The sequence below is a fragment of the Sorex fumeus genome, unplaced genomic scaffold, assembly GCF_029834395.1.
Source record: "Sorex fumeus unplaced genomic scaffold, SorFum_2.1 ptg000037l, whole genome shotgun sequence".
Lineage (NCBI taxonomy): Eukaryota > Metazoa > Chordata > Mammalia > Eulipotyphla > Soricidae > Sorex > Sorex fumeus.
In genome coordinates this window covers 66933262-66955497 of record NW_026606094.1, presented here as the reverse complement: position 1 = coordinate 66955497, position 22236 = coordinate 66933262, and the positions used below count along the sequence as shown (strand labels likewise).

Genomic DNA, 22236 nt, shown 5'->3' with positions numbered 1-22236 from the left:
CATTTACCTAATTAGACTTCACAATAAAAAAAATATTTTCGAAGCTAATGTTAACAGTTAGAAAGAGTGCTGTCTTCTCAGAATGAGTTGTCCACATTCCTTACGTGCAGAATTTAAAGACCCTAATTAATAGTAGGATTTAAAGCTTGTGGTACTGATGTCAGTATTAAAGCAAACTTTTCTTTGTTTTTAGACAGTATAAAAGACCAAGATAGCCCTTCTTGTCAATTGACATCTTATTGCACATATAAATTTAATTCTGGATTTCAAGCAAGATGGAAGTTATTTCATCAAAACGGTACATTTTATTAGCTTTAGCCATGTTGAGCTTGTTGACATCAAACAGCTTTTGCGCAGATGAATTAATGATGCCCAGTCTTCACAGCAAGGAAAATTATCACAAATATTCTGAGGTAAGTTTTTCTAATTCTAATGGGACTGGCATATAACCATATAATATTTGTCTGAAATCTAATGTTCTTGTAAAGAGTGAGGAATATGTTTGCTGCTACTTTGCTTTTTGTCAAATCTCACAGCTCATTTTTCCCATGATGGCATATTCATGTTTTTTTGCAAACACCTGATTTTTTTTTAGCAAACCTTATTTTTTAACAAACACCTGGTGCCTGCTGGATAATTTTAGTACTCAGTATGATACTTAGCAATTATATGATGCATTAATAGTTTTCAATTGACTTTAGCATGTACAACAGTTATTACTAGTTGCAGAAATAAGTTCTGGATACATACTAGCTGTATATTTGAACCATCTTCAGCTACAAACAAATAATACAACATTTACATTTTTTACATAGAAATTATGAGACAGTAAGGTTGTTGTAAATATATATCTAAGTAAGATGTGTACCTTCCTCTAGATGATGAATTGCAAGTTTTTTTCTATCTGCTTCTATTACTGTTTTTTTATTTTAATATATATTTTCCAAATTTGCTGAAAGGATTATTGTACTGCTTTTACAATCTGAAAACAATTATGCAAAAATCTTCATACAGACAAACTTTTGTGGTAAAACTAAATCTAATTAAATCTTTAACAATGGTTTCTTTAAAGCTGGTATATGAGTGGGACTGTAAGCCACAAACCAATTGATCCTTTACTGAAAAAAAAAGTAATTTATGTCCTAATAAAAATAGTTTCTTGAGAAATGCTTTTGGAGTGGAACTCAGAATATGGGGGGGATAATAAATAAACTCTACGGCGCTTCCTCCAATTGTACCTGAAAATATAAGGTGCCTTTTTCTTCTCCTGAATCCCCCACATTGGTCTTCATTTAAAGAGAGGGAATGAGAGACACACCGGGAGCTTCCCCTAAAATAAAATATAAGAGTATAGAAAATATTTTATAAACAACATGCATCAAACACGGAAAGGGAATAACTGTGGTGAAAGAAACGTTTGCTTCATTTTAATACTTCATTATGTTCCTGCTGCTCAACTACATTGCTATATTCACTGCACATATTTTATTAATATCTTATAGTTGTCTTACAATAGTCCAGGGACAGAGAAACTAGATTGCTTTAAAGAAGCTTAATACAAATTATTTATTAAAAAATACTGCACATGATAATACAAACTTTGTTTATGGCTTTAACAATTCTGCAGATTAAAGTCTGAATTTAAGTTAATTTAGGGTTCAAATCTATGCCTTATAACAATGATAAATTATTTTAATGGTCATTTCTAATTATAGCCTACAAGAGCCCCTATGGGGGAGAAGGAAACAAATCACAACTTTGAACAATTAAAAGATTGGGGGCCAAAAAATGCCAACAAGATGAGTTCCCCAACTGTCAAGAAAATGCAACCCTCTGCAGCCAATTTGCCGTTGCGATTTGGGAGGACCACAGAAGAAGAAAGGAACGCAGGTGAAAGGGCCAACCTGCCTCTGAAATTTGGAAGGTACATGAAAGAAGGCATCTCAAGACGTGTTCCTAATATGCCCCAAAGGTTTGGCAGAACAACAACTCAAAGTGTCACCAAGACACTGAGTGATTTTCTCCAACACAAGCATTCACCATCTGCAGTTGAGTTGACACCCCTCGGGATCTGTCAGCCTCAACATATTCAGAATCCTGGTCAAAAGCACCCAAGGTAAATACCTGAATAGAAGTTACAGAGCATGAGTCCGGAATCCTCAAAAAGGATGGGTTGGGGTTTTGGGGGAGGGATATTGAGAAGGAGGTAAGGGATGATTCTAAAATAATGGCTTTCTTTCTCAAGTTTAAATCAGAACTTTATCTGAGTAGGGACAGGTGCTGGGAATCAAGCTCTGGGCCTCACACTCTGTGGGGTTGGAAGCTGACACCATCCCCAGAGGTACTTGGGGACCAGGTAGTGTCCATGCCAGGGATGGAACCAGGGCTGCACGCTAACTCTACTAGCTCTCCCCGGCCTTGAAGTATGTGCTTCACCAGTGAACTGCAGCTCCAGTCCTACGGATCTCATCTTATCAATAAGTTATATACTAATCTTCTCCACTCATAAGTCTTATCTACTACATGTAGGGAAAGAGTCTTTGATAAAAAGTTCAAAAATTAATAACCTATGCATTATTTTCTAGAAAAGAATATCTATTTAATTTTTTACATAGAGTAGAACACAGCACTCCCGTTAAGGCCTAATGGAAAGAAAGAAGCAACCCGGGACCCCTTATCAGTGAGACTTCAGATCACTCCAGATTCAGAGAAGCCATTGTGGTAGTTGGCCCATTTGGCATTTATCTAAGGTCCCTTCCCTTTTCTAGATTTTCAACCTTAGAAATCACATCACATGTGTGCCCTGTCTGCAATGCCTTGAACTCTGTGTGGTCCACAATAAGTCATTGGTCTTTCAGAGAATGAAAAATATTGCAGGACCGCCATTAATCAGATCCTAGGAGGAATTGATAAAGAGGCTGTTTCCCGGGCCAAAGAAACGGTACATAGGTTAAGGCATTCGCCTTACATACTACTGACCGGGGTGTGATCAGTACACATATCATTCTACAAACACAGCCAGGGGTCACTCTTGAGTAGAAAGCAAGGAATAGCCCCTAAGCTTCACTGGCTGTGGTCAAAAAAAAAAAAAATCAACATTTAAAAAAAGAGATTATTTTTCTCACGTGAGAATCCAGGTCATTTCCTCAGTGGGTCTTTGGAATTTTAATTCTATTTTGGACATTCAGAAACTGGTGGAAGGAGAGGGCTTCTTTTTCACACAAAACAAAAGAAGCCAAGAACAGACACAGTTCTATTTAGAGAAGAAAGGGCATGCAAAGAGGAGAGGAAAGAGGGCAGAAGAATGGGATCAGGACAGGTATTCAGGGCCACATAAAGATGTTAGACATCATGAATCAGAAAAACAAGATTCAATGACGTTTCTACAGTGAGCCTGAAATATTAAAAAGGTCGAATTTGGCAAGTCACCACATGCTGGCAGCAGGCAAGTGAAGAGAGAGAGCTGAGTCAGTGTGAGGTCTGGGAGTCAGAGCCCCTGCCAAATTCAAGGGCCCATCAGTTCCCCTGCATTCCAGGACCACATAACTCCACTCACACATAGTTAGGCGACTAGGAGCATGACTTGTTCTTAGATGTTCTCATATGCCATGGTTCTGAGGATATTTTTGCTTACATTTTAGGAGACTGGGATTCAGGAATAGAGATGAGGCAGAACTGAAACAAGAAAACTAAGGACTCCGGAACCTGAAAGATGATGCAAGATGGTGACCTGTAATGTGAAAACAGCTCAGTTGTCAAGACAGAGGTGAAAGAATAAACTTCTGCACTCTCTGACACAAACTTTTTCTGTCACTATAAAGTATGTTGAAAGTTATTTTTAAATTATTTTAGGAATATTTTAATGTAAATGAAATAGCTTTTGTCTAAATAAACTGAGTATTGCAAATAGTTAAGAAGACTCTGGCAGGGGCTAGAGCGATAGCACAGTGGCTAGAATGTTTGCGTTGCATGTAGCCAACCCGGGTTCTATTCCCAGTATTCCATATAGTTCCTTCCCCTCCCTCCCCTCCCTTCTGCCCAGTACTGCCAGGAGTAATTCCTGAGTGCAGAGCCAGAAGTAACCCCTGTGCATCGCTGGATGTGACCAAAAAAGCAAAACAAAACAAAACAAAACCAAAAAAAAAGAAGAAGAAGAAGAAGAAGAAGCTCTGGCAGTAGAGAGAGAGGCAGACAGACTAAAACCACATCTCTCCTATGTGATCACGGGCACAAGGCTGAGGGTGCACATACTATCCTCAGTAGGATCCCAGTGCTATATTGTCCTGTAAGCACCACCAGGTGTGACCCCTATATTGTTTTTAATTACAAACAATTTAAGTTAAGTAAAACTCAGTGAAAAGAGTCTGACAAATACAATGATAAAAAAAATTGGCAAAATAACATGCATAACAAATTAATATGAATAACACTTTTAAAAACATGTTTTTAAGGCCAATGAGATAGATCAAAGAGATAAGGTGCTTGCTCTATACATGGCCAACCCAGATTTGCATCCCTGGCGTCGCCTATGGTCCCTGAGTACTGCCAGGCGTCAGTCTTGGGCACAGAGTGAGGCACAGAGTGAGGCACAGCGTGTGGCCCAATGCTTCCACTACTGTGAATCTGACAGATGGAAATCTTTAGAACAAGAGAGAGAGAGAAAGAAAAAGGCAACTTACAAGGTGCCCCTTTATTGTTTCCTATTTATCTGGGAAGTCACCTTTATGTATGTCTCTTTTCTCCTCCTTCAATGTTTCAGGTATTTGATTTGCAGAAGCAGTATGGTCACTCTCAAATTCACTTTACAGACACAGCGCCCCACAACACAAATGCACAGGGACCCAGCTTTACATAGAAGAAATGAAGTCTTCAGTCCTATATAACTGGTTTCCTGCGCAGTCTCAATTCCACTGGGGGCAGCCCGGAAACAAGGCTATTTCTCTTCCGCCCTGGCCTCAGCTGGGTCGGGGTGACTCTCTGTGGCCTGCTGTGGAGAGATCCTTTAATAATCCCCTGAACAGACTCAGTAACATCCCTGGCCACTTCTTGATATTAAAAAGCTCCATCAGGCCCAGTTAAAAATGCCAACTCCACGTCCAAAACAGAGTTTGCCCTTCCCTGCCGCTGATCCGGCTGAGGGTGGGCAAGACCTGAAGTGGGCAAGGGGTTACGGCTGCTCTCTTCCTCCTGTCTCGCTTCAGAGGAGAGATCTCCTTCCCTACCTTCTCCAGCACAGTGGACAGTGAGCCAAAGAGTGATGGGATGGGGGGTCCAGAGTCGCTGCGCAGTCCTTTCTGTTGCTTCGTAAGTGGGTTCTCCCAGAAGTATCACACCAGCTCACTGGCCTAACATCCCAGATGCACTCTCATCTTTTTCAAGAGAGATGCGAGGAGCAGGATGCAAGGATACTTCTCAGTATCCCCTGGTCTAGAGCAAACACAAACATCCCTAACGATACGGAACATGGGGCTTCGGGCAACTCCACCACTGAACCCATTCATCTTCCAACCCTTGTGCCTGGCTGAGGAAGGGCAGCTTCAAAGTCGCAGGTTCACTGCCTTAATAACAGTCTGAAAGGAACCCTGGGCCCCCCCTTCCTGACCCCACTCTGTGGGTGATGTTCCAGGCACCATCCTTGCTTGGCCTCTGGGGGGGTTACAAAGGCCCATCCGGACCATTCTCTCATGTCCAGCTGAAGGGACGCAGAGCTCAGGAGATCAGGACTGAGCTGGCTCTTCATACCCCAGCGGGGTCTCTAGCCACCCCAATCCATGGATTTGTGGTATTCATCCTAATGTCAGGTACTTCCAGTTGTTGTTCATCATGATTATTCTGCACAAGAAGGTATCATGCATTACCTTGCTACACTAAAAGATGAATAAACACCCATTTTGTCCCTGAATGCTCTGTGATATGAGGAAATTTCTTTTTTTTTTCTTTTTTGGTTTTTGTTACTTGGTTTGGTTTAAGGACTTACCTGGAAATGCTCAGGCCTTACTCCTGGCTCTGCACACAGAGATCACTCCTGGAGGGGCTCAGCAGACCAGACGAGGTGCTAGGGATTGAACCCAGGTCAGCCACATGTGAGGCAAATGCCTTATCCACTGTACTCTCTCTCCAGACTCCTATAGGAGGACATTTCTAGCTGTCAAGCACAGGTTTTTTACCAAAATGCTTGAATGGCATGAAAAAACTTAGGGGGTGAGGGAAATTTCCCCATAAATGCAGGACCTAAAATATGAGAGGTATCCTGAAAGATCCTGTTAAAGAGATACAGACACTGGCTGCCAGCTTTACAGAGGCCTTAACAGAGACAGACCTGCAGAGAAAATTCTGCAGAGAGGAGCAGAGTAATTCCCTAGGCTCCGGGCCACTGCTGACCTATCCCACTTTTCCTTCAGCAGCTGCACTAACAATACCCCTTGGTTCTTTGTACCAACTCATTGCTACAGCGATGTGTGTCTTATGCGAGGTTGGGCTGCTACCTCATGGGCCACAATATCTCTCTCATTCTTTGCAACTGACAGCACGGGATGGGGATCAAAGGTGCCAATCTAATTGGACATTAAGCACAAGAGTAGACAGCCAGGGGTCAGCCTGGGGTTTACTCTCTTTGAACCGTCATTGGCTTCTCCATCAGCTTCCACTGGAAAAGCATTCACCTATGAGAGATAGTGGCTTTGCTAATGCACTTGAGAAGGGCACATCGTTTCATAACATTTCAGGGAGTCTCTAGCCTATACTCCCAAGTCCCCTCTAATTAGATCTCTAACACCCCTCAAATCTCTAAGTTGCCCCCTTACCAACTTCTGCTGCTCAAGCCAGGGCAGCTCCAAGGGCTTGTCCCCAGCCCCCGCAGTGAGGCAGAACCAAGTTCATGGGGAAATGCTTTGCTCTTGCTACCTTGAGAATTTTTTTGTCTTATTTGGGGGCTCACATCTGGAGTTCTCAGGGCTTGCTCCTCTCTCTGCACTCAGGAATTACTCCTGGCAGGCTCAGGGCATATTGAATGCCGGGGATCAAACTTAGTAGGTCAAGTGCAAGGCAAATGCCCTGCCTGCTATACTCTCTGACCCCATCTTAACATTTTTAACAACTTGGACAAGGAGTCTCACTTTTCCTTTAAGGGGGCAGGGGATTTGGGGCCACACCCAGCAGTGCTAAGGGCTTACTCCTGGCTCTGCACTTAAGGATCACTCCTGGCGATGTTCAGGGAACCATACGAAGTGCCAGGGATCAAACCTGGGTTGGTCGCAAGCAAGGCAAATGCTCACTCGCTGTACTATTGCTCAGGAGCCTCACATTTTTGCTTTGTTCCAAGCCCAACAGTCATGTGGCCTGTCCTGTTCCCCCTAACACTGGCCCTGCTTGTTCTTTTACCCACACTCCCAACATCCAATCCCTTAATGTGTTTAGTCATCAAAGAAGCTCCCATGTCTCTACAGGTGCACCAAAGGCCAGCTTGTCACACAGACTTGGGGCTGCTTATATCTGACAGCGGGTATAAAATACAGCTGCATCGGGCTGGGAAGTGGCTCCATGACAGAGTGCATGTCTTGCATGTATGAGGTCCTGGGCTGGATCCCCAGCAACAACAACAACAACAACAACAACACACACACACACACACACACACACACACACACACATACTCACTCCTGACTCGTGAGATATGATCAAACTGCACCTTTATTTTTGTATCCTACTCACTATGTAAAAGACACAGATGATATAGCTCAGCAATAAAGCACTTGTCTTGCTTGGGTTTGAATCCCATCACGGAAAATAAAGTAAATAGAGCAGCAATTTCTCTACCCGTAAATCCCAAATGTGGGGACAGGAAAAAGTTTTGTTTTATTAGATTCTCACCAGAAAGCAGTCTTTTAGGCATTTTTTTGAGGTGTGGCTAATTAAAAGAAGCTAAATCTCAGAAAGATAGTAAGTGCTGACCTTAAACACAGCTGACCTGGGATCCATCCCTGACACCACATACAGTGCCCCAAGCACCGCCAGGAGTGATCCCTGAACACAGAGCCCGGAGTAACCCTGAGTACTGCCAGGTGTGGCCCTCAAACTAAAAAACAAGCAAAAAATGTAAGGGACAGGAAAGGGCCTAGAGACCCTAGGGTAGAGAGCTGACCAGACTGCATGAACTTCACTGCTGTCCTTGAGTGACAGCAGATTTTTAGCTCTGTGACCATGAAATCTGCCTACAGTCGTTCACTCACTCACCCCAGCTGCTCCTGTGGAAGTCTGAGATCAGGGACAGTGACTGAGTTCTGCTCTCTTCAGCCACTCCTGTTACCCTGCTCTCTGTCTGCTTTGTTAAACTCTGTTCAGATGGAAGAAAACTTGAGTCGAGAGCCTGAAAGATAGGACAGTTCTCAGCAGGGTGCAAAAATCCCTTGGTCACAGCCGATGGTGGCCATCCATCATCCCCATGACTCATCTGTCTCTCACAAAACCTTTCCAGCCCCAGACTGGCCACCATCCTCCTCCTGGGTCCCAGGCATTTATCTGTAAACACCCATTTTTCTTGGGGGGGGGGGTCCTTTTAAGTAGGATTCAAAACAACTTCCACAGTCTCTCTTTCACAAGGCATAGATCTCGTCACCCAGTCTCTCCCGCCACACCTATGTGACCTCGAAACACCCCCTCTAACTTGCTGCCCCCAGCCTCTTCAACACTTGGCGTCGAGTTTCTCTGTCTCCCTCATGTACATGAATATCCTCATGCTATGGAAGCCCCTTCCTTGTAAAGACAAAATGACAGAGTGTCCCCAGTACCTGGACAGAAAAGGCCAGTCACAGCAAGAAAGCAGGGCGTGCCAAAAAGCTCATTGTTAACCCAAATCCTACCCTTTAAGAGGCAAGTGGGAAGGGAATTGAATTGAAGACTAGCAGAAATTCATTACAACTAATTCCTTCCAGAAGTCTGCACATAATGACCTTAATTAGATCCACATTCTTAGATGTTGGCGTTTGGGTTAGAACTACACTTTTGACAGCTCTTGTAGACTCTCCTTATAAGGCATACTGGCAGTTGCTAAAACTGATATTTTTCTTAAATCATTGTATGTATATGAGCATACATGCATTCTTTGGGGGAGAGTTCAGAGTTCTTGGGGGAAATTCTTGGAAGGGTTTATGATCCTGAAAAGTTTGAGAATTACTACACTAGAAAACTTTTTCTTTCTAAAACTATTTTAAATGGATGACAATTCATTTTGTAAGCGAATATGGTTCTCTGATGTCCATTCCCCAGCCTCTCATCGCAAATCCTCATCTATCCCAGTGGAGTCCAGCAAGGTCATATACAAGTGCTAAATCAGAACATAAAGCCAAACCAATCAGAATCACTCAAATGGTTTCACCCAATCTTCCTTCAAATACTGGCTTTGTACAGTCGCATAAAACAGATGCATGATCTTCACAAGGTACTTTCCCAGCCCCCTCCCCACAACATTACATTCCACGACCCCCTTCTCTCTTTTAACACTTTTGTCACCCAAAAAAATTTCATCAGGATCGCCCTCACTACATTTCAACCAATCTGCAAAACTAAACAGAGGGTGGGGACACCAGGGGGAAGCTGGGCATTTGGCACACATGTACCCTGGTTTTTATGAAAAAACAAGTTCCATCTCAGGTCCACCTTCTGTACACATCACTCAGTGGCAGTGACTATAAGAAATGCAAAGAGGAGAGAAGTGCACAGACTCGGGGACCCGCTTCTCAGCAGGAAAGATGAAAAATGAAGGGTTGGTATTCATCTAAGTGTGACCAATAAAATCCCATCTCCAGGAGAGAAGAGAGCCCTGGGCCCCAGTTATAACCTGTGTGGGCTTCTTTTATTTTCTTGAAGATCTTTCTGCACCCAGAGTGCCACAATCTTCCTGTGGAACAGATAACTTTTTTTTTTGCCTTTTTTTGGAGGTCACACCTGGTGACACACAGGGGTTACTCCTGGCTCTGTACCAGGAAATACTCCTGGCAGTACTAAGGGGACCATATGGGATGCTGGGAATTGAACCCAGGATGGCCGTGTGCAAAGCAAATGCCCTATCCACTGTGCTATCACTCCAGCCCCAACAGATAACTGTTTAAAAAACATAGGGGAGATCTTTACAGAACACAGCCACAGAGAAGAAAGGCCCACGTGGGGGGGAGGGGGGTGCGGGGGGGGCCTCCACAGCTACCGAGAATGCTCTGGGTCCCGAAGAGAGCCAAGATCCCCGGGAGTCCCTGATGGGGTAGGTGCTGCATCCCGCCTCCTCCAGAGGGAACCCCGGTGACCATGAGCCTCTACAAGCATAGCTCGCTTATGCAGGAACCAGGACTCTTGCTCCAAACCGTGCGGCCGCTTACACAACCGTGCAACATCTTCTTATATATAGAGTGGTCAATGGAAAGTAAATTCTCCAATGTTCCTCCCTGAAAATCAGGCTCCTCTTTTACAAACCACAACACTGAATAGGAAAGAGAGAACAAAAGGGAATGCCCTGCCACAGAGGCAGGGTGGGATGGGGATGGAATGGGGGGTGGGAGGGTTACTGGGATCCTTGGTGGTGGGAATTGGTTACTGGTGGAGGGATGGGTATTCAAAATAAATAAATAAATTTAATTAAAAAATAAAAGTGAAAAAAAGACATAGGGGAAGAGAGATAGTATAGTGGATAGGGCATTTGCCTTGTATGTGACCAATCGGGTTTGATCCCCAGCACTGATACTGGGGATCAAACCCGGTTGGTCACATACAAGGCACCACCAGGAGTAATACTGGGTGTAACCCAAAAGGGAAAAAAAAAAAGCCAAACTACATGTTATTCTCTAAAAACACACTCTCCATATTTCCATACCTTTGTTCATGCAAATAGAGTCTTCAGTTCAATGACCTCTTTTTCTATTTATCAAAACCCTACAGAAGGGCCTGGGGATCACTTGGCTGGAGAGTACCTGACTTGCAAGCTTGAAGGCAGTGAAGCCACAGGTTTGACCCTCTAGAACTACCCCGAAGACCATAGTGGAACCACAGAGGCTCTGTTGTTTGCGGTTCCTGATGCCACGACAAAATGTGCAATCTCTGTGCATGCACCATAGCCAAGTGTGGGGGCTCCAGTCATCGCAAAACAATGACAGAAGGGGAAAAAGTGGGGAGGTGAGATCCTTCAAGACCCAGTTAAAGTCAGGGTGCAACTGGAAGTCACAGAAAGCATAAATAATGGCACTTTGACCAAGAGAGACTTTTGTTCTCCCTCACAGAAAAATTTTGAAATTCACGGGAAATCTTAAACAGTCTGGAAAGAAGTGGTTCTGGGCTGTTGTGAGATTCCACAATCATGAAGGAGCCAGACTCCTGTCATCTTTCTGCTCCTCTTCTAAGCATGTTGTCCCTCTGTCCTTTTCCAGGGAGCAAAGACAAGGTCAAGACAAAGGAAAGTTCCCTTTCGAATGGGCCATTTCGGGTCATCATGCACATAAGATAAGGAAAGTGGAAAACAACTTTCTCTTTCATGTCATTGGCCACTGTGGTCTGCAAAAGAACCCAGAATATTTGCCATTTTTATTGAATACATTGTTCCAATACTATTATTAGGGGGCAAAGGTCTAAATATTGAGTAGCCATCTAGATAGAACTGTCTAGCTTCTACAAGCTTGCTTAATTCCCACATAAATAGCATATTCTAATACCTTCAAGAATTAAATTTTTGACCAGAAGTTAATGGAAATATAAATGATGTTAATGTTAGGCTGGAGCGACAGCACAGTGGGTAGGGCATTTGCCTTGCATGCAGCCGACCCAGGTTCGATTCCTCCATCCCTCTCAGGGAGCCCAGCAAGCTACCGAGAGTATCCCACCCGCACAGCAGAGCCTGGCAAGCTCCCCATGGCGTATTCAATATGCCAAAAACAGTAACAACAAATCTCACAATGGAGATGTTACTGGTACCTGCTCGAGCAAATCAATGAACAGCGGGAAGACAGTGCTAACAGTGCTAATAAATGATGTGTCACATTATATTCAGTTAAAAATGCAATAATTTTATATATGGGCATATTGCAAATAATAACCGCAATAAGTTTAGTCAACATCAATAACTCCACATAGTTACAAAGTTGTGTATGTGTGTGCATGTAGAATTGTGCTATTGTCAATGTCTTATTTTAGGTCTGCTAAAAATGATTTTATATATTTAAGCGCACCTATGTTGAATGCATATATATTTATGACAGTTAATCTTCTTGATGGATTGTCCCTCTGAGCCTTATATAGTGCCTATCTGTCTCTATGATTACCTTTTATATTGACTGAAAATATAATTAATCAGATATGAGAACAGCAGTTTCTTTTTTTTTATTTTTATTAGTGAAACACCATGAGGTACAGTTGTAGACTTACAAATTTTTGTGCTTGAGTTTCAGTTATACAATGATCAAGTACCCATCCCTCCACCAGTGCCCATTTTCTACCACCACTGGTCCCAGTATCCCTCCCACCCCCCATCCCCCCCTTCCCACCCTGCCTCTGCGGCAGGGCATTCCCTTTTGGAGAACAGCAGTTTCTGCGTCTGTCTTTTACCAGCTCAAAACCCCTCCTCCAGTCTTTCACTGAGTCTATGTTTTTCTTTAGATACACTGGGTCTCACACGCACAATAAATGGAGACTGCTTTTTCATCGAGTCAGCCACGATGGGCCTTTTGAGTGATAGGTTCAGAAAACTCATACTTAGGGTGATTACTGCTATACATGGCTTAATTATTGGTATTCTTTTTTTTCTTATTTCTGTTGTTTCTTTTTCTATTTGCCATTTCATTTGGTTTTCTCAATGATTCTCTCTATTTGTTTTATCTTCTAAGTGTATCTATTCCATGTTTTATTTTTGTGGTTATCATGAAGGTTGCAGCAAATGTCCTACATCTGAAATAATTGTTTGGGGGCCAGAGAGACAGTATTGGAGATGGAGCACTGAAACTCATATTGTACAAATACTTTCAACCACTAGAGGGCAGAAAATACTCAATTGTACATAGCTCATTTAAAATTCCACTGTACACTTAATACTCATTTCAAACATTAACTTTTTAAAAACTTTTTTATTAATGAATCGAACGATACACAGCGGTAGGGCTCGCAGCAGGCCTGGCCGAGCCGGGTTTGATTCCTCCGACCCTCTCGGAGAGCCCGGCAAGCTACTGAAAGTATATCGCACAGCAAAGCCTGGCAAGCTACCCGTGACATATTCAATATGCCAAACATAGTAACAACAAGTCTCATGATAGAGACGTTACTGAGCCCGCTCGAGCAAATTGATGAATAACGGGAGGCCGTTACCGTGATTAGTGAATCTCCATGAGGTACAATTACAGATTTATGTATTTTCATGCTTGAATACATTAACTTTTTAAATGAATATATAATCACATTCATTCTACAGTATATTATATGCAAGCTAATGCCGCATGTTTTGGCAGCCTAAGTCTAGCTAATAGTTAATGATATTTAGCACCAGGGAATCAATGCATACTCAAGGAAAGGCTAAGTACTTAAAATAAACAAAACAAACAGCGCCTATCGCAAACAGACAAAATTCTTTTTACATTCAAATATCTGTAACAGGGGCTGGAGCGATAGCACAGCGGGTAGAGCATTTGCCTTGCATGCGGCCAAACCAGGTTCAAATCCCAGCATCCCACATGGTCCCTGAGCACCGCCAGGTATGACCCAAAAAGAAAAATAAATAAATAAATAAATAAATATCTGTAATATGGGTCAGGGGCTTGGTCAAGAAAATGGAGCATGTGTTCTGCATGCAGATGGCTCTGAGTTTCATTCCTGGTACCACAGTGCCCCCATAAGCACCTCCATGGTGGTCCTTCAGGGCCCCAGAACACTGGGGAGGCCCCTTAAAAAATATTTGTAGTACAGGGCTGGAGAGGAGGTACAGTAGGTAAGGGGCTTTCTTTGCCTGTGTCTGACCCAGCTTCAAGCCCCAGAACCACATAAGGTTCCCTGAGCACATCCAGGAGTGATACCTGAAGCCAGAGCCAGAAGCCCTGAGCACCACCAGGTGAGACCTAAAGCCCAAGTGTGTGTGTGTGTGTGTGTGTGTGTGTGTGTGTGTGTGTGTGTGTGTGTGTGTGTGTGCGCGCGCGCGCACATGCGCGCGATGCACTGGAATGCCGTAGTTGTATTTATTATAAAATACATTCTATTTTAGAAAATCAAATCAGCTGCAGAATGAATTGTGGAAAAAAACGTTTTCAGTTTCTTCTTAATATATATCTTTTTTGCCCTAATTAACTTTGTTACCCTCCCAATTAAGCCATTTGCATTCCAGTAACCAAAGCATTACTTTCTTTGATTGCAAACCATAACCTTTTCACTTTTTCACTCTCGTTAATTAAAGTGCATGGTGGTAAATTAAGTTGTTTGGATGTCAGGCTGGATGGGTGACATTTTAACAACTGCCCTTCAGCCTTCTCTCTGTCAATCTCGGCTGTGTCCTGTAAGGGAAGGGCAGTGCTGAAGGGAGGAAGCAGGCACAGGGCCAGGGTTCTATACATCACCGCATTCGGCCATCTCTGACGCATGAGCCTGGCATGACGCATGAGCCTGCCAATCAAACCTGAGAAGCCCTCTCCCTTTCCGAAGACAGTAAATCATTTCTGAAGTATGGTTTCTCACCTATCCACACCATGTTTTGAATTGGTGGGCCCTGTTGACTTTTTTTAACATTTTTTTTAAAAGGTAGTTCACAATATTTGATTACATTTAATATTCAAACACCAAACCCACACCATTCCCACCACCAAATTTTGGATGTTTCCATCCCAATCCCCAATCCTTGTCCCAAAGCACAACCAAAATAATATATAATAATATATAATAATATATTTTGTATTATTTTTTATGAAAAACCACTGAAAATGCTACAAAAAAAGGTATCCATAGAGGAAACATAGAGGAAATAGTGTGAAGATTGTTCTATTTTGGCAGGGGCCATTAAGACATTCTTTAGGATATCATTAACATGTTGTTGAAGGTTGAGTGGTGTGAGCTTTCGTATATATATATATATATATATATATATGTATGTGTATATATATATATATGTGGGCTAGAGCGATAGCACAGCAGTAGGGCGTTTGCCTTGCATGCAGCCAACATGGCCAACCCAAGTTCGATTCCTCCACCCCTCTCAGAAGCCTGGCAAGCTACCAAGAGTATCTTGCCTGCACGGCAGAGCCTGGCAAGCTACCCGTGACATATTCGATATGCCAAATACAGTAACAACAAGTCTCACGATGGAGACATTACTGGGCCCACTTGAGCAAATCAATGAACAACGGGAGGACTCGAGAGTATCTCGCCCGCACGGCAAAGCCTGGCAAGCTACCCGTGATGTATTAGATATGCCAAACACAGTAGCAACAAAGTCTCCAAAGGAGACATTACTGGGCCCGCTCGAGCAAATCGATGAACAATGGGAGGACCGTGACTGTGACCATATATATATATATATATATATATACATATATATATATATTCCTTTTCATATATATATGAAAAGAGGTATAAATGCATATACAAATATATATATTTACCTCTATGATTTGTTGCCTACTATTTGAACCCTATCAAAAGTAGTATGGTACTTATGGAGAATGAGTAGGGAGTGTCTTATGATGTCCAGGAATAGGTTCACTCATATGTAAAGCTCGGCCGAGCGTGTGGGGAGTGGCCTTGAGTGAGGCAGCAGTTGGGTTCTGGAAGTTTTTGGTTTCCAGGGCTGGTCCCTTGGGATGGGGAGGCCTCTCACCCGCCCCCCTCTGAGGCACCCTGAGTGAAACAGCCTGGCGTAGAGTCTGGTGGCATGGCTATGGCAGGTGTCATGTTACTCCCTTTTGGGAGAAAAATCCATGTGATCTGGACAGAGGCCAATGATGAGATTATCTGGCGCCAGCAGGAGGTGGCTTATGGGTATGATCCCTGGGTCAATGGAGACTGAGAGAAACGGGCAGAGGATCTCCTCTCCCAGTCCCATTGAAATTCTAACACTAATCTACACTGCCCCTCTGGACAGGAAAACTGAAGAACAGGACACAGTAAAGGGACCCTGTTTTTACTAGCAGTGCACAGCTAAAATCAGGGCTAATGGCAAAGAAAGAGAGTTCCTGTATCATCGCTTATTGAAAAAGGTTAATAAATTGGCAAGTGTGGAAGAAACTTCTCAATATTCTAGCTGCTTCCCAGTAACTAACATGAACCATGTAAAGGTGTTTGGGCAAAAACTCTGCTCATGGACATAACTGACTTGTGTTAATTGACCTAACCAATTTCTAAAACCTCCTCGCTCCATTTTTAGATTAATTTTACTCTGAGCAGAGAAATGTTTTGAGTTTAAAACATTGAAACAGGCCAAAAGTTTAAAAAATTGAAAGAATCCTGCAAGAAAAACTACTGAACCAGGGCCAGAGAGATTATGCAGGGGTAAAGGCAGAGAGAGGCCTTGCATGTGTTCCATCCCTGGCAACACATGACCACCAAACACCTCTGGGTATGGCTCTAGAGGCTTCCCAGGGTGGCAGGTATGGAGCAAGGCAACAGACAACAGAGCAGATAAGACCCCACATTGCAAAGCAGCTCTGAAGTGAAGCCTCACGATAGGGAGTAACTGGGCAAAGTTAGCAAAACAGGGTGTCAGTACTAGGTGTTCAGCCTTGAGCCTCACTTGATCTCCTACTCACATATGCCAAAAATGCAGAAAACTGTCACGTACATTTAGCAAGTCATCCCAATCACAGCATCTAGCCTTGAATGGGATTGGACCGGGGCAAAGCAGAGTAGAAAAGGTAATAGGCCAACAATGCTAAACTTTATGTGATTGGAACTTCCTGTAAGACGAGACTCTCTATAAAAAAAATATATAAAACGTCTGTGTGCATTTGGCAATAAAGTGAGCCATCATCAACTGCTTCTTGAGGGTGTTTCTCCACTCCTCCCGTCATCCTTCGCCCCACATCCTAGCACTTGCCCTGACCCAGTGCACAACGGTTCCGGGCACCTTGGGGAAAAAACTGTTCCCCAACAGGCAGGGATATCCCCAACACGGCAAGGCCTGAGCAATACCACTTGCAATATATAACCTTTATTATGTCAAGGTACATTCTTTCTATATCTAAGAGTTTTTATCATGAGCTAATATTGAATTTTGACATATAATCGTGTGTGTGTGTGTGTGTGTGTGGTATCAGGTATTAAATCCAGGGCCCCTGCTAAACTGCATCTCCAGACCACTTATGCCTCTCATCTTTCATTTTCTTAATTTATTGCTTTTTGTTTGGAGCCACACACAGCTATTCTCTGGAGCTATTCCTACTTCTGTTCTCAGGAGTGATCCCTGGCAGTGCTCATCTGTGGTGCAGTAGACAGGCAGGGTCAGCCACATGCAAGTGCTTCACTCCCTGTACTATCTCTCTGGCGACTAGATTAAACAATTTTATTGATGTATGTTAACCCTTCCTTGCATCCAAGAAATGAAATTCATTTGATTGTGGTATATGATCTTTCTCATGTGTTGTTGAAATAGGCTTACTAGTCTTTTGTTGACAATTCTTGCATCTATATTTACAAGTGACATTAACCTGTAGTTTTGTTGTATCCTTGTCTGGCTTTGATATCAGGGTAATTGTGCCCCCATAAAATGAGTTTGGGAGAGTTCCCTCATCTTTAATCTTTCGGAAGAGTCTGAGACATCTTGATGTTGATGCTTTAAGGTTTCTAAAATAATTCACCAGTGAAACCTGGGCAGGTTTTGGTGGGAGATGGGGATCAGCCAGATCTTGACAAACAAATCTCCTTACTTTTTTTTTTTCATTAAGATTTGGTAGGCCACATATCTCTGGGATTTTGTCCCTTTCTGGCAATGTCCAATTTACTGGCATACGGTTGTTCACAGTAACTTCATATACTCCTTTGCATTTCTGTCGCAACAGGCATAATGTCTCCTCTCTCACCTATCATTTTATCTACTGTGTTTTCTCTTTTCTTGGTCAGTCTAGCTCAGTATTTTCTACAGTAGGTGATACCATGCCCCAAGCAGCACTGGAATTAAGGGTAGATTGTAATATTATGTGCAATTGGACTTGCTTAGAGGTAGATTTTTTTCGTTGTTGGATTACTAGTGCTACAGAAAATATGAAATACATGAAGATAAAGGAGATCATCAAAGATATAAAGCCAGGGACTGAAAGATAGTACAGCTGGTAGGGTGTTTGCCTTGCATGCAGCTAATCCGGGTTCGATTCCCGGCACCCTATATGGTCCCTTGAGCACTGCCTGGAGTAATTCCTGAGTGCAGAGCCAGGAGCAAGCCCTGAGTATGTCAGTAAAACATAAAGGTAACAAGTCAGCAGCAAATATCTGAGGCTACAAACCCCACTGTCAGTGAACACAACCTTTTTAGCCTAGGTGCTACTTTGTGTTGTTAGGTCACAAACCACCTGAGGGCTGATGCTCGAGCGGGCCCAGTAACATCTCCATTGGAGACTTTGTTGTTACTGTGTCTGGCATATCGAATACTCTCGGTAGCTTGCCGGGCTCTCCGAGAGGGGCGGAGGAATCGAACTCGGGTCGGCCATGTTGGCCGCGTGTAAGGCGAACGCCGCCCTACCCGCTGTGCTATCGCTCCGGCCCGCTGTGCTCCTACCCGCTGTGCTATCGCTCGAGGGCTGATAGTTGAGGCAATTTTAACTACAGCATAAGAGCTCAAGGCAGGAGTTACCGTGCTTGCTTTGCACTGAATACACCTCACCACCACCACCACCAGAGGTCACTCCTGAGCACAGTATCAGGAATAGCCCCCAGACAATGCTCTGTGGTTAGTCCAGTACTGCAGAGAGCGGCCCCTGGGGCCGTGAGCAGTTTGGGGTGGCGGGGGGGGGGGTCACTGGGTTACAGGCTGGCAAAGATAATGACCAACTCGGGCCGGTGGCAACAGTGTGTAGGAGGAGCGACTCTTCCCCGGGACTGCCACAGAGCTGGGGGAGAGGCGCAGGGACTAAGAAATGGACCCCCAAATACTAACCACCCGCTCCCACCGTGCCTATCTATGTCTTTCCCTCGTGCCGGAAAGCCACCGTCGAACTGAGCAGCCCGCACGCTCGTGGCAGATGCGTAACAGAGGGGTGGGAGGGGGGGTGGGGTCTCCCCTCTAGGCAGCCGCCCTCTGTGTTCCTGCAGGCCCAGCTCTGGTTTCTCCAGAACGTAACCTCCCCCTTTTCTCGGAGGCCAGCACAGAAATTCGTGTCCCACGGGGTGCAGACACGTGGGGTTCACGTTGGTCCCATGATAGGTAACCGAAGTGGGAATCTACCGTTAGGCGTTAAATAAAGCATCGGCTGGTTTACCGGGCCCGCGCCCCCACCCAAAGAGTGGAGGGGCAAGGGTGGTGCGGCCTCCCTTTGCCGCCAGCGTCTGCCCCGCGAGCAGACCAGGGCCAACACTGTTGCTGCGCCCGGTCCAAGGGGAGGAACTCCCGGGCTCAGCAGCCCGGTTCCCTGGCCAGCTAATGTCCGTCGCCCATTGGCGGGCTTTAGATAGACGGGCAGCCATCGATTGGCTGGCGGCCTCGATGGGCGGGCAGCCACCGTAGATGAGCGGCACGATAGGCTGGTAGCCTCGATGGGCGGGCGGCACGGTAGGCTGGCTGCCCAGCAGGGGGCGGGGCCACGGAGAAGGGGCGGGGCCGGAGACTGGTCCAGCCCCTTCCTCCTCCCACTGGTTTTAGCCTCCCAAGCCCTCACTTTGTGCCCTAGACTGATGCCTACTGACCGTGGGTTCCCGACCTGTCTACCCCGCCAAGTTTCTGGGCTCAGCCAGGGCGTGCCCCGGGTCGGGGGGGCCGCGCAGGGATGGATGTGTTACCTAGTGCTTGGGTCACGGTCGCCGTCACAGGCACCTGTAACCCCGCCCTGGCGCGCTCGCGTCTCTGTCCCTCTGCTCACCCGCACCTGCCAGCAAGCTCCCCGGGCCGCAGGTGCGGACGGCGGCGGGATCGCAGGCCCCGCCAGGCCCACCAGCTGGGGGAGGACAAGGGGCGCTGCGGTCAGTGCCGCCGCCGGGCTGATGTCCCAGGTGCGTCCGAGTCGGGGGGGTCCCAGCAGCGTGGAGGATTCTCGGCCTCGAGGGGCGGGGCAGCTCAGGCTGTACCTCTCATTCTCCGCCTTTCCGCCAGAGACCTCGCTCCAAGTCTGAGTTTGGACTCCCCTCGGGCTTCCCACCAGAACCCTCCTGTAGGACCCCCGACCCTAGAGTTGCTGATTCTGGTGGAGGATGAAGTTCCCCCTGCTTGTCTGAAAGATCCTGGAGGAGGAGGGAGGTGGGGAGCTAGCTGGAGGCGGGGTAGCGGGGGCAGAGAGCTGCGCAACATAATATTCTAGAGTATTCTAGATTTATGGCAATATGGAATATTCTAGGACAATTGTAAAAATTGAGGTAAGAATCTATAAGAGTGAGGGGAAATGCTCTGAGTTTTGGCAATGCAAGCCCACCCAGTCCCACATTCCCCCAGCACCTTCCCCGCTCTACACCCCCAACAGCTCTGGGTGTGGACCTATAACTTCTTTTTTTAAAGAATTGAATTTACATCAGTAATCCGCGGCTAAGTTATTTTGTGTGAACTTAACAGTGTTCAGACTCCGCTGCCGAAGATCTCCCGTTATATGGATTCAGTTCAACTGAAATGTATTGTTACCTAACTCATTCAGTTGCCATTGGTCACTGATGCCATTGATCATTGATGCTGGCATCTAAGGGTTCATAGGTGGGCACTGGGTGAGGGCTGAATGCCCTGATTTTGGGTGGGGGGGGGGGGTGGCAGGAGTGAGCCTAAAGCCTACTCCTGGTTCTGCACTCAGTAATTACTCCTGGCGTGCTGGGTGGGTACCATATGGGATTCTAGGGTTGTACCTGGGTTGTCTGTGTGCAAGGCAAGTGCCCTACCCGCTGTACTATCGCTTGAACCCCAAGCTCCTGATTTCTGTGCAATGTTGAGCAACTTAGTGAAATATAAAGCATACTTCCTCCCTGCTGGCATGCTAACAATGGAGACAGGTGCCTGGTCCCCAGCCCACAACCTGTTGTGTGCTGTTGTTTGCAGAGTGTGCCGTTTTAGCCGAGAAGCATGGAGGTGATCCACAGGAGACCACACTGCTGCAGGGAGCTAGAAGGAGCCGATGCGTTGTCCAACAACTTTTACTCGAATCAAGTGCACACCCCTTACCAAACAACTACTCGCCCAACCGCATCCCATGACAGGTAAATCACAAACTCAACAAGGCAGTGGGGGTGGGGGCAGACTCAGTGGTGTCTTTTGCTCGAGAGAGGAAATGAAGTATATGGTTCTGGAGCCTTCTGTTTGGCCCATCTTAGAAAAGGAGTGGCCTGGCGATGTGTGTTTTCAAAAGGGAACCAGATGTGTGTTTTCAAAAGGCCGGCAGCACTCTATCTCTTTTGCTGCCTGCCTTCGGTGGTCTCGGGCTGCTTCCCCCACTCCAGGGAGGCCAACAGTGAGGTACACAAAGGAACGAGGGCCAGGCTGGTTAGTGTCAATTGTAGTTTATTTCAATCTCCACCCCCTTCTGCTTTCTCTCTCTCTCTCTCTCTCTCTCTCTCTCTCTCTCTCTCTCTCTCTCTCTCTCTCTCAAGCCCCCTTTCATTCTCCTTCTTGCTTCCCCCCTCATTCTCCTTCCTGCCTCGATCTGACTCTGCCCCTCCGCTCTTATAGTCTTAGTTTATATAGCAATCACATAGGGTGGTGACACAAAGGTGGGTTGAACATTAACAAATCAACAAAGAGAGGTAAAACCATTCCTCTAGGAGATTAACTCAAGGATAAAATCTCATCTAAAGAGATTACTCCAGATTACTAGGAGATCCACTCAAGAGTGGGATCCCAACGAGGGTGTGTTCTTTCCTCAGCTAGTAATCCACTTAAATAGTTGTAGTAAATCTACTTCTAATATTTCTAGCAATGTCATTCTGTATGAACACAGTGAGAGAGAGAAACTTACAGTTTGGTTCTTCCTGAGGACATCTCACTATATATTCCGCAGTCCTCAGGCGAGGTTAGTCTTCCGAGCCCCAGCAGGGTCCTCGTCTCATCGTTACCTTTGGATCATGACAGTATTTGTCCATGATCATGCACTCAACTTATAGTTGAGTATTGTGGTGCTT

The 22236-nt window shown here is 45.1% G+C and overlaps 2 protein-coding genes across 2 annotated transcripts in view; both read left to right on the top strand.

Annotated features, from left to right (window-relative positions):
* The first annotated feature begins 275 nt into the window (after window positions 1-275).
* On the top strand, window positions 276-4855 carry NPVF (neuropeptide VF precursor). The gene is made up of 4 exons (XM_056118702.1): window positions 276-413; window positions 1716-2116; window positions 2878-2941; window positions 4760-4855. Exons 1-4 carry the CDS (start codon window positions 276-278, stop codon window positions 4853-4855), a joined length of 699 nt encoding a protein of 232 aa, XP_055974677.1.
* A 15186-nt stretch (window positions 4856-20041) lies between these two features.
* SPMIP4 (sperm microtubule inner protein 4) overlaps window positions 20042-22236 on the top strand; it is a 37723-nt gene continuing 35528 nt past the window's right edge. The window contains exons 1-2 of the mRNA XM_056118594.1: window positions 20042-20136; window positions 21161-21318. Coding sequence (XP_055974569.1) covers window positions 21185-21318 — 134 coding nt within the window. The 5' untranslated portion in view covers window positions 20042-20136; window positions 21161-21184. The remainder of the gene's footprint in view (window positions 20137-21160; window positions 21319-22236) is intronic.